Genomic DNA, 10,418 nt, shown 5'->3' on the forward strand with positions numbered 1-10,418 from the left:
TTTCATTCCAAAAAATACAAAAAATGATCTTTTTTTTTTATTTTTATTTTTATTTTTAAATATTTATTGGAAGAGAAGGAAGGGAAATTTGATAAGCACAAGGTGGAGTGATTAAAATGGTAAGAGATACGTAATTCAGATTATATCACAAAAAGGGTCCAACAATGAACCAACGTCCTTATCCAACCCAAACAAAATATAAGTGTTCCACAATGTGGGGCCTCCTTTCCTACGCATATTATTCGACGGCTCAGATCGCACTTACCTTCCCCCCCTTGCCCCAATCGCAAGCGGCGACCAAAAATGAAATTCAGATCTGGAACCTATAACCGCCTGCTCCCTCGCCCCATGACATCGTTGCATCTGGAGAACCCACGTTGGATGCTTCGCTCTTTTCTCATACATCAGTGGACTATGACCGAGGAGAATGTGGGCCGCGTAGCACCTGATTATCTTTGATCTGGAGTTCTTACTTCCAGGGTTGAGAGTTGGATATTAGTCTGCGCAAGACAAGCCTCCGAATTTAATCCTTCTCTCTCTACTCACAAAAATCGCTTTTCTTTGGTTTATCTATCGCTTTTTGGATTGTTTCTCTTACTCTTCTTTTGATTTTCCCGGTAAATCGGGGATAATTTGGGGAAAGTAGGAAAAGTGCTTCCAAATTTTACAGTAAGTATAGTATCCTTTCCAGGATTGAGCTGGATTTTCGTTTCTTTACTTGTTTGAATTTGAGTTAGGGTTTCGTTGTTGGTGGCGGCTTTTGATTTCAATCAAGGGTTTTGAATGAAGTTCCGCTTTTGGTGTTGCAGTAGATCTGGGAACTTCGGATTTTCTCTTGGAGATAAGTTATGCAGAGGAGGTATCCGGAGAGGACGAACTCCATGAGGGAGAAAAGGAGCTTGGAGGGTGGAGAAGATGAGCTGCCAGAGCGAAAGCGACCAGCTCTAGCTAGGTATATCACTTACTTTTCTATTTCTTTGACCATCGTGCTCCTTACAGCTTTCGATCAGTTGTGTTCTAAACGAGGGGTTTCTTCCGTACCCCTTCCCCTTTGGAACTAAATTTAGCTCTCTGTATGTCGGTGATATAAATCTGCTTAGCCCTTCAGGAATCAGGAGTTGTGTATACCTACTGATCTTTACTTTAATCACTTAAGACTTTTACTTCGATGTGTCATGACAATTGATTGCTTGATGAGAGTAATTATTCTGATTATGGTTTCGTGTATTTACTTTATGGTTAATTTACACTGTTATGCCAATGCATTCTCAATAAAAGGTTAAGCAATACAAATGATCAAGGCTTTTATGGATCTTTATACTCATGCAGTGTGATTGTAGAAGCCCTGAAGGTGGATAGTTTACAAAAGCTCTGCTCATCATTGGAACCAATTCTCCGTAGAGTGGTAAGATAGATGATTTTTATATTGTGTTTTGTCTATAAATAAGCGTGATTGACTAAGAGTAGTATTTACTTTGGTGTCTGCCTTGGGAGTAGTTGTTTGCTTGGTTAACACATTATAAGCTGCCTAGTTTGCTTGCACACTTGCTGAGGGCGATACTAATTCTCATCCAACATGCTTTTTATGGTTTTATAGACTTGGCTGCCTATGTTTTTATGACGTTCAAGTGTGAGAATAATCTGTTTATGATTATCTAAATATACTAACGGCTTAATTCAAGTTTGGATTTTCATTCTCATTCCTTCTGTTGCAATATGTCACTTTTTAGTTGTAAAATCCTATAATTGGTAGTTTTTATTTTTTATTTTTCCTTATTTAATCCTATCTACACTTTCCACTCTTCCCTTTTCTCTTTATTTCATCATGATTGTTGCTCCACACTCGAAAAAATATATATATATATATATTCTTTTTCATGTTTCCCTGTTCATATGCCATCTCTGATCATTGCTTGCTGCTGGTGTTAAACAGGTTAGTGAGGAAGTGGAACGTGCTTTGGCTAAGATAGGTCCTGCTAGAATTACTGGAAGGTCAACTATGAATCCATTTTTTTTTTTCTTACATTTCCAATCATTTATATCTGGTTTGTGCTCGTAGATGTTGAAATATCTACAAATTATTCTTCACTACCAGTATACCATTTATTTTCAGTTGAGATATTGCTTAAAATCTTAATATATATTGAACCGTTTTAGAAGAGTTCAAGTGTTTTTTGGTCCTTGTCCCTTGACGCACACCTCATGGTAGTTTTCTGCTTCGTAATCAAAGGTTTTATTTTTTATTTTTTATTTTTTTTTACTGTTTGCTGATTTGATTAATCAAAACCATTTATTACACAGTTGCATGCTTTTTTCTTTGTTTGTAGATCTAGTCATTATGCTTTAAATGCTACCTGAGCTGATAACTCTAATGTGGTATTCTTTTGCTTAAAAACATTGTTTGATAGGTAAACATAATAATGTTGTATATGTTCCAATGGTGGAATGCTCTTGACTTTTGAAACTACATGTGCTAGGTATTGGTTGTGTTTCATCTTAGCCATGTCTGATTTTGCAATCACTACTTGGAATTTGATTCTGTTGTCTTCATGGCAATTGGTAATTCATTTATAGGAATGCTTGAGGAGATTACACTCTCATATTTCCCCAGTTATATGTTTACTCTAGTGCTGAATTCTTGTATGCTATTATCCATGGCACGTTATCGTGCACCATATCTCAGCCACTGCTCTCTGTCTGTATCTTGCTTTTCCTTCTAATCATGTTTTATTCTATCCAAAGGGACAGAAGCCTTGGTGATTAGACTTGGTTGAGTTAATAAATTTATTCTATAGATAGAGAACTAACTAATAATTCTATTTTACTGTGCTTAATTAGATCATTTTCTATGTGGTTTACTATGATGTTCTGACACTTTTACTCACAGGTCTTCTCCTAAAAGGATTGAAGGTCCTGATGGAAGGAACTTGCAACTGCACTTTAAGACTAGATTGTCTCTTCCCCTATTCACTGGAGGGAAAGTGGAAGGTGAACAGGGTGCAACAATCCATGTCGTTCTGGTTGATGCCAACACAGGCCAATTAGTAACGTCTGGTCAGGAAGCCTTGTCTAAATTGGACATTGTGGTACTTGAAGGTGATTTTAACAATGAAGATGATGAAGATTGGACGGAGGAAGAATTTGAAAGCCATGTGGTTAAAGAGCGTGAAGGTAAGAGGCCTCTGTTGACTGGTGAGTTGCAGGTTACCCTCAAGGAAGGTGTTGGAACACTAGGGGATCTGACCTTCACTGATAATTCAAGTTGGATTAGGAGCAGAAAGTTCAGACTTGGTTTAAAGGTGGCTTCAGGATTTTGTGAAGGTGTACGTATTCGTGAAGCCAAAACTGAAGCTTTTACAGTTAAAGATCACCGAGGAGAACGTAGGTTCATGCTTTGTCATATTTAGTTATGTTCTTATTTAATAGAAAGAGAAAAAAGCAAAAGAAGGAAGAGGAGCAGTGGGTAAATGATTTCTTAAATCTTTGTTTTACTTCGCAGTGTATAAAAAACATTACCCACCTGCATTAAATGATGAGGTGTGGAGATTGGAGAAGATTGGAAAGGATGGTTCATTTCACAAGCGGCTAAACAAAAATCAAATATTCTCAGTTGAAGATTTTCTCCGAATGGTGGTTCGAGATTCTCAAAAGCTACGGAGCGTAAGTGTTGTCACTTGTCTCGTACTTTATTCTTATCCTTCACAACTCTTTCTAAAAGAATTTCCTGTTTGTAGATCCTTGGAAGTGGTATGTCAAATAAGATGTGGGATGCTCTCCTGGAACATGCTAAGACCTGTGTCCTGGGCGGGAAGCTGTATATTTATTATCCAGAGGAAACAAGAAATGTTGGTGTTGTTTTTAACAATATCTATGAGCTCAATGGACTGATTACAGGGGAACAATACTTTTCTGCTGATTCTCTGTCTGATAGCCAGAAGGTAAATTTAAAACCTATGCTTGTTATACTTCTATCATTGTAATTTACATGTGAAAAACCCTCGCAAAGAGTTGGCAAGATCATTACTTCATTTAGTTCTTTTCCCCATTTCTGTTACTGAAAAAAAAATTGTTCAGCTGGTTTTACCAGATCAAGGTTACTTTCTTTGACTGAAGAATGAAAAAGAAGGGCCAGTCTTGTTCAGGTTAAGAGTTGGCAAGATTTTTTTTTTTTTTTTTTTTTAAAATTATAAATTGTCCTCTCTGTCTGAGGAAAGCTATTCTCCAGAATGCACCTTGCCATTGGATCTTTTCCCTCAATTACTACCTCTTATAACAACTTGGAATTATTGTACTATATCTGTTGAGGCTGTTGCAATTGGAAAAGAAAAATAAAAATCCCCATAGAACGCACCATAACCTTATGAAACTAACAAACCTGCCATTATCGAATGTAGGTGTTTTTATGCTTTTGTGATTCATCTGTAACCTACTTACTGATATTTAGATATTGGCTTTTATTCAGGGATTATTGATGGTTCAAGATTTTAGGTGTTAGCAATAATAGTCTTTTTTTTTTCCTGTCTCCTTGTGAAGAAAGCTTCGCAAAGAAGGGCAGGCATTTATGCTGCATAATGATTTTCTACCTTTATCCCTAAAAAATAGGTTAAGAAATATCTTCACTTTGCAGGTTTATGTAGATACACTAGTGAACAAAGCATATGAAAATTGGAATCAAGTTGTAGAGTACGATGGCAAGTCACTTTTGAGCTCTAAGCAGTCTAAGAAGTCGAATGCATCCCGAAATGACTTTCAAGGCGGTCATCTTGATCTTTCTAATACTCTAGATCATGGGTCAATCCCCCGCATGCCAGTGTCAGTTCAGCCTCAGCAGCCTGTAATGGATTCAGGACTCTCAGTTGCAGGTAACCATTCTATCATTGTAATTAAGCTTTTGGATTGTCGCATTTTTTTTATCATTATCAATGATTATTATCTGTGGGAAGGGATTCGTTTAGTGGTTGTCAAATCATAAGAGTATAAATACTCCTGTAAAGGCCGTGCCTAGAGTCCAGTTTGGCAAAGCCTTGAGTCCAGTGCCTTTAAGTTGGGTTTGCAGTAGGAAGATATTATTCTTAACGTTCCACTAGTGAAATTAAATCATGAAAACACTAACTTTCACTGTTTGCATGGACATATTGTGGACACAAAAATTTGAAATTCCATTTTTATGTACAAGTGAAGGCAGTCAAACTTCTTAACTACTTTATTGATTTGTATTCCACTTCTTCACTACTGAGGTTGTTGGTCAAATATACATTAACCAATAAGCAGATTAAATTCTCAGTCTCCGAAGATAAACTGAGAAGCACAATCAGCCTCAACTCTCTTCTCATGGAAAATAAATCAACCATGTGAGACTATAGTTTAAGTAGTTTACAATACTAGTGAAAGAGGCAACGAACTTATGATCTTTTTGTTTGCACCGATTAAGCTTTTTATATGAAGGTAAAAATTGTCTTATTCTCTTGGCAGGTAGAGGGGTCATTTTATGCTGTTTTATAGTAGTTTAGAGATTCCCCTCCTCTGTTAGCCCCACAAACTTCTATAAGCTTTGTGGCTTTGTGGCTTTGTGATAGACTTTGGTTTCGTTATGTTGGATAATATGAATTCTTCTGGTTCTAGCTCACAAATAACTGCATACACACCTTACATTTTCTTAGGACTGCATCATCTATTAGAACTGGTGATTGCTATTGTTTGGCTAACTATAATTTGTGTTTTATTTTCTGTCTTTGTATTTGGCAATTCAGGGTATGATGATAATGCCGCAAGATATTCAACCCAGCCTCAGTTTGTGAATTCAACTTCTCGACCACAGTTTGACAACTCTCAATATACTTCTAATGAGTTGATTGGCAATTCTAACCAAGTTCATATCTCAAGAAATGACAGTAATGCTTTTGGTTTGGCTCTTGCTCCTCCGCAAGCATCATCTTCAGGGTTCCAGATGCTTGGTTCTTCTACTCAGGAAACTAATCTGAATCCATTTGAATGGTCGAACAATAGAGACAAGGGAGCTGACGACTTCTTTTCAGAGGACGAGATTCGTATGAGAAGTCATGAACTGCTTGAAAATGAAGATATGCAACATTTGTTGCGAATGTTTAGCATGGGAGGGCATGCATCTGGTAACGTCAATGATGAGGGTTTTTCATTCCCATCATTCATGCCTTCACCAATGCCAAATTTCGACGATCGCAGCCGTTCTGGAAAAGCTGTGGTGGGTTGGCTGAAGATCAAAGCTGCAATGAGGTGGGGCTTCTTCATCAGGAAGAAAGCAGCTGAGAGACGCGCACAGCTTGTCGAGTTAGATGAGGAATAGAACTCGGTTAGTTGGTGATGTTCAGCCTGTTATTTGAGAGCTTCCTCATTCACTGCATCATCATTCTGTAGATCTTGGAATTCATCACGTGACACAATTCATGCTCTTTGACACTCGCTGGATCAACTCAAAAGGATGTCTTTTGTATCTGTATAACATATTAACAGTGGAAGCTACTTTTGTACAGATTCCTGTACAGTGACTCGTGTCTGTTTGCTAGTGACTTTATTTAAGATGTTTTCCTGTCACCATTCTACCTTTGGTAGGCCAAGAATATGAATGGGTTGGCCGGTGACAGGGTAAATTTCTTATTTCATATACCCTTTCTTAATGTGGTTTGATTGATTAGGATCAAGGATTCCCAACACTTTTTTGTTGCTTTCAAAAGTTTCCCATTACTGTATGAAAGATGGTTCGGTGGCTAATGAATAATCTTTGTTATTTTTAGTTGGTTGATAATGCATATTAATATAACTGTTCTGATTCTTATGCGCCTATTTGCTGACATCTTCAAGTAAATATTACCTTATTTGTTGGCATTCAGCTGTTTGAACTTCCATTCATCTGTCATATCAATGTTTCCATGTTTGAACTTTATGTCTTCTCTTCTATTTTCTCTTCAATTTATATTTTTTTTCTCTTCTTTAACTTCTCTAGTTCAATACTCTTTTATAACTCTTCTTCGATTTATTGCCTCGAGCTCTTGCGAGAGCCATTGGTTAGCTGTGGAAGAAGCTGGACCAGACCAGAAGACCAAGCGCAAGCGCTGTCGGCATTGAAGTTTCTAAAGGAGGCTTCAAATGGGGCTTGGGTCCAGTCTGTTTTCACAAACCCACCTCTCGTGGCCCAATCATCGGCATTCCACAAGCTGGAGTATATTCTCATTGGTTGCTTCTTTGGAAATTGAACGCCAATTGATTCAGAGTTGCTGAACTCTCCGATTGGAGTGCCATTCACCGAGAAGCTGAAGCACCAAATACGAAATGTATGTGGTTGGAGGGGGAGGGGCCGGTTATAAGTAAGGAATACACCTTCATTGATATGAGATCTTTTGAGTAACAAAAAAGAAGAAGAAAAAAAAAACCATGAGAGCTTATGCTCAAGGTGGACAACGTCATACTATTGTGAAGAGTTGTGGTTCCTAATATAGTATCAGAGTCATGTTTTTAACTCAGTCATGTCAACAGAATCCTTAAATGTCAAACAAATAAGTTGTAAGACTCGAGGGTTTACTTTGTTCGAGGGCTCCATACAAGGAGTTGGACTTCGATCAAGGAAAGGCTGTTCGAGGACTCCATAGGCCTCAAGAGAGGCTCTATGGTGTACTTTGTTCGAGGGGAGAATTGTTGGAAGAGAGTCCCACATTAGCTAATTAAGAGAATGATCATGAATGTACAAATAATATATCTCATTTGTGATGTAAATGGTATACAAAGACAACTAACAGCTGCATAGACGCAACAGTAGAACAGAGTTGCGGAACGAAAAAATCATTTGTGATGTAAATGGTACAAAGACAACTGACAGCTGCATACACGCCACAGTAGAACAGAGTTGCGGAACGAAAAAATAGAACTATTATGAATATGGTTCGTAGTATGATTTCAGAAAAGAAAATTCCGAAAAGTTTCTAGCTTGAAGTAGTCAACTGGACTGTGCATGTACTGAATCGAAGTCCAATGACGGTCAAAAATAAAACTCCCAAACAAGTTTGGAGTGGAGTCAAACCTTCAGTTGAGCGCATCTCTCGTGTTCATGTCAGTAAAAAAAAACTAAGCTGGATCATAAAAATTTGAGTTGTTTTGCTGAAAAAAAAAAAACTAAGCTGGATGATAAAAGACCTGAAAATGGTAGCCACTCACATTACCCAAGAACTCAAAATCAATCCCATCCCACGTCAACCCTTTTGAGGAAAGCTGCAAAGAGGAACAAGAATAATCAAAAGGGTTGTGATATCGAAGTCCAGGTAGAAGTTAGCAGAAGAGGAGGGAAGTGGAGGGTGGAAACAGGGCATTGGGAAGTGGCGAAGGAGGTGCCATAATACCCATTACGCCACAGAAGAAAAAGACGCGATTTTTGCGACTAAGCTCGCGCAGGCTTTCCGCCAGCAGACGGCGCCTTCTCTCGCACCAATTGCACCAGCTGTACGTCGCCTCTGCCATTCACTAAAACCATCGGTCTTCGCACATTATAAATATATATCCTATCTTCTGTGATAATTTAAAAATATTACATCAAACTCAGATCAAAAGAATAAAAAAAAATGAAAATTGAGAACTTTATTATATATAGTGAATTACGTTTTGAAAACAAGGACAAGAGAATATTACCAAAACACGTAACATTACATAACCCCAAAAAGAAAAAAATGAATAAAATCAAACGTAGGCTAAACCCATAAAGGGAAAAGATTAAAAACAGTGTCTATGGCAAGCTGCACTCTGTAGGGAGGCCTTGAGGAAACCTCTTGGTGTCCGCACAATAGTTGTAAATCATATAATTCTTCTGCACCCATTTCAGTCTCTCTTGACTTGCAGAGTCCATCTCTTGGGACAGCCATGAGTTCTTGGCAATGGCATTCCCCGACCCCGAGGGGGGGCTGCTGCAAGAAGAGCCCCCCGACGACCAAACGCAGGCCTCGGCCTTGAAGTTTCTGTAGGAAGCAGTGAAAGGAGCCTTTGTCCAGTCCGTCTTCACCAGCCCTCCTCTGGTTGCCCAATCGTCCGCGTTCCATAAGCTCGAGTATATCCTCATTGGCTGGCTCTTGGGAAATGGCACGCCGTTAGATTCCCAGTTCTTGAATTCTCTTATTGGAGTTCCATCCACAGAAAATCTGAAAGTTAAAACAGAGTCAAAGTCAAAACAGAGCAGCGAGAAAAGGGAGGAAATGATGAACATAAGATGATGGGTACGAACATAATGCGAGTGGGGTTCCAAAGAATGGAATAAGTGTGGAAATCAGCAGTGGGGTCGAACCAAAGATGGAACTGTTGCTCTCTGTTGCCTTTGCCTTGGCTAAACACATTGGTGTGAAGAGTGTAAGGGTCACCACTTAGATTCCCCAAGAACTCGAAGTCTATTTCATCCCATGTGGATCCCTTCGAAGACAACTGCAAAAACCCACCACAAACGAAGCATAATTATTAGCTTTACACAATCACCAAGTTTAGGGGGGAGTTAAAAAAGAAAGGAGGGTTACATAATAAGCAGTGACAGTGCCAGCGGAATTGCCAGCCACAAGCTTGAGTTGCATATCAATCTTTCCAAACAAGTACTCGTTTTGAGACTGGAAGCCGGAGCCTGAGGCCTTGTCCAGGGAGAGAGTGAGGAGTTCACCATTGTTGACAATCTTGGCTCGCCCATCTCCCCACGTGATTTGAAAATCTTGGTTGAAGTTGGCTGAAGAGAGAGCAACAAGGGAGGCAGAGACAAAGAGGGTAACAAGAAGCAGAGTTGTGGAAGCCATTTGTGGTTGAATGATTGTGAGTTGCGATGGGATTTTGAGTGTAATTTATAGAGAGGAGATGAAGGTATTGGGAATGCAAAAGCAGAGGAAGGATCCTACGAAACTCCCATCAAACTTCAAGTGCTCTTGGTGGCACTGTCCCAACGCGGTTTTGCATTGCATTCCTCCTAAAATTGCCCACCCCCTACTTTAACAATTATGCTTCCCCCTCTTATCACAAATATTTCAAAATGTATCCTACTTTATTTCCCTCGTCTCGTCTTAATTGTGATCCATCGATATTGCATGCTAGCTAAGCATTATCTCGAATATACAAAAGAGGTTAGAAATCATGACTCTCTACAATGATATGATATTGTCCATTTTGATCTTAGAGCTTTCCCTTGAAGTCTATGGAGCTATTGTATAAACTACACTATTTGTTCGACGTTTGAGGATTCTATTGACATGACTAAGTTAAAGACATGACTCTATATCATGTTAGAACCACCGATCTCAAAAGTGTATATGACTTTGGTTACCCAAAAAAACCTCCCTCTTTAGTTAACCAACGTAGACTCTTTCTCAACAATTAAAAGATTCATATAAACATGTCTTATCAACTAAGTTAAAGCAAATAAGTAAATGGAA

General features: G+C 38.7%; 2 protein-coding genes across 3 annotated transcripts; one reads left to right on the plus strand and one right to left on the minus strand.

The window, feature by feature from the left end:
* Nucleotides 1–403: 403 nt before the first annotated feature.
* LOC111779986 (calmodulin-binding protein 60 B-like) lies at nucleotides 404–6,769 on the plus strand. 2 transcript variants are annotated; one of them, XM_023660209.1, is made up of 9 exons: nucleotides 404–669; nucleotides 813–952; nucleotides 1,330–1,405; nucleotides 1,934–1,992; nucleotides 2,888–3,381; nucleotides 3,500–3,660; nucleotides 3,735–3,938; nucleotides 4,628–4,862; nucleotides 5,751–6,769. In XM_023660209.1, the coding sequence occupies exons 2-9, from the start codon at nucleotides 849–851 to the stop codon at nucleotides 6,320–6,322; spliced, it is 1,905 nt and encodes a 634-aa protein (XP_023515977.1). In that variant the 5' UTR covers nucleotides 404–669; nucleotides 813–848; the 3' UTR covers nucleotides 6,323–6,769. The 2 variants fall into 2 exon arrangements, with proteins under 2 accessions (XP_023515977.1, XP_023515976.1); XM_023660208.1 differs by having other exon boundaries at nucleotides 405–669; nucleotides 810–952.
* A 1,807-nt stretch (nucleotides 6,770–8,576) lies between these two features.
* Nucleotides 8,577–10,025, minus strand: LOC111779724 (probable xyloglucan endotransglucosylase/hydrolase protein 23). The gene is made up of 3 exons (XM_023659844.1): nucleotides 9,522–10,025; nucleotides 9,239–9,432; nucleotides 8,577–9,155 (listed from the first exon to the last, which is right to left on the minus strand). The coding sequence occupies exons 1-3, from the start codon at nucleotides 9,786–9,788 to the stop codon at nucleotides 8,747–8,749; spliced, it is 870 nt and encodes a 289-aa protein (XP_023515612.1). The 5' UTR covers nucleotides 9,789–10,025; the 3' UTR covers nucleotides 8,577–8,746.
* Nucleotides 10,026–10,418: the final 393 nt, after the last annotated feature.

The sequence above is a fragment of the Cucurbita pepo genome, chromosome LG18, assembly GCF_002806865.2.
Source record: "Cucurbita pepo subsp. pepo cultivar mu-cu-16 chromosome LG18, ASM280686v2, whole genome shotgun sequence".
NCBI lineage: Eukaryota > Viridiplantae > Streptophyta > Magnoliopsida > Cucurbitales > Cucurbitaceae > Cucurbita > Cucurbita pepo.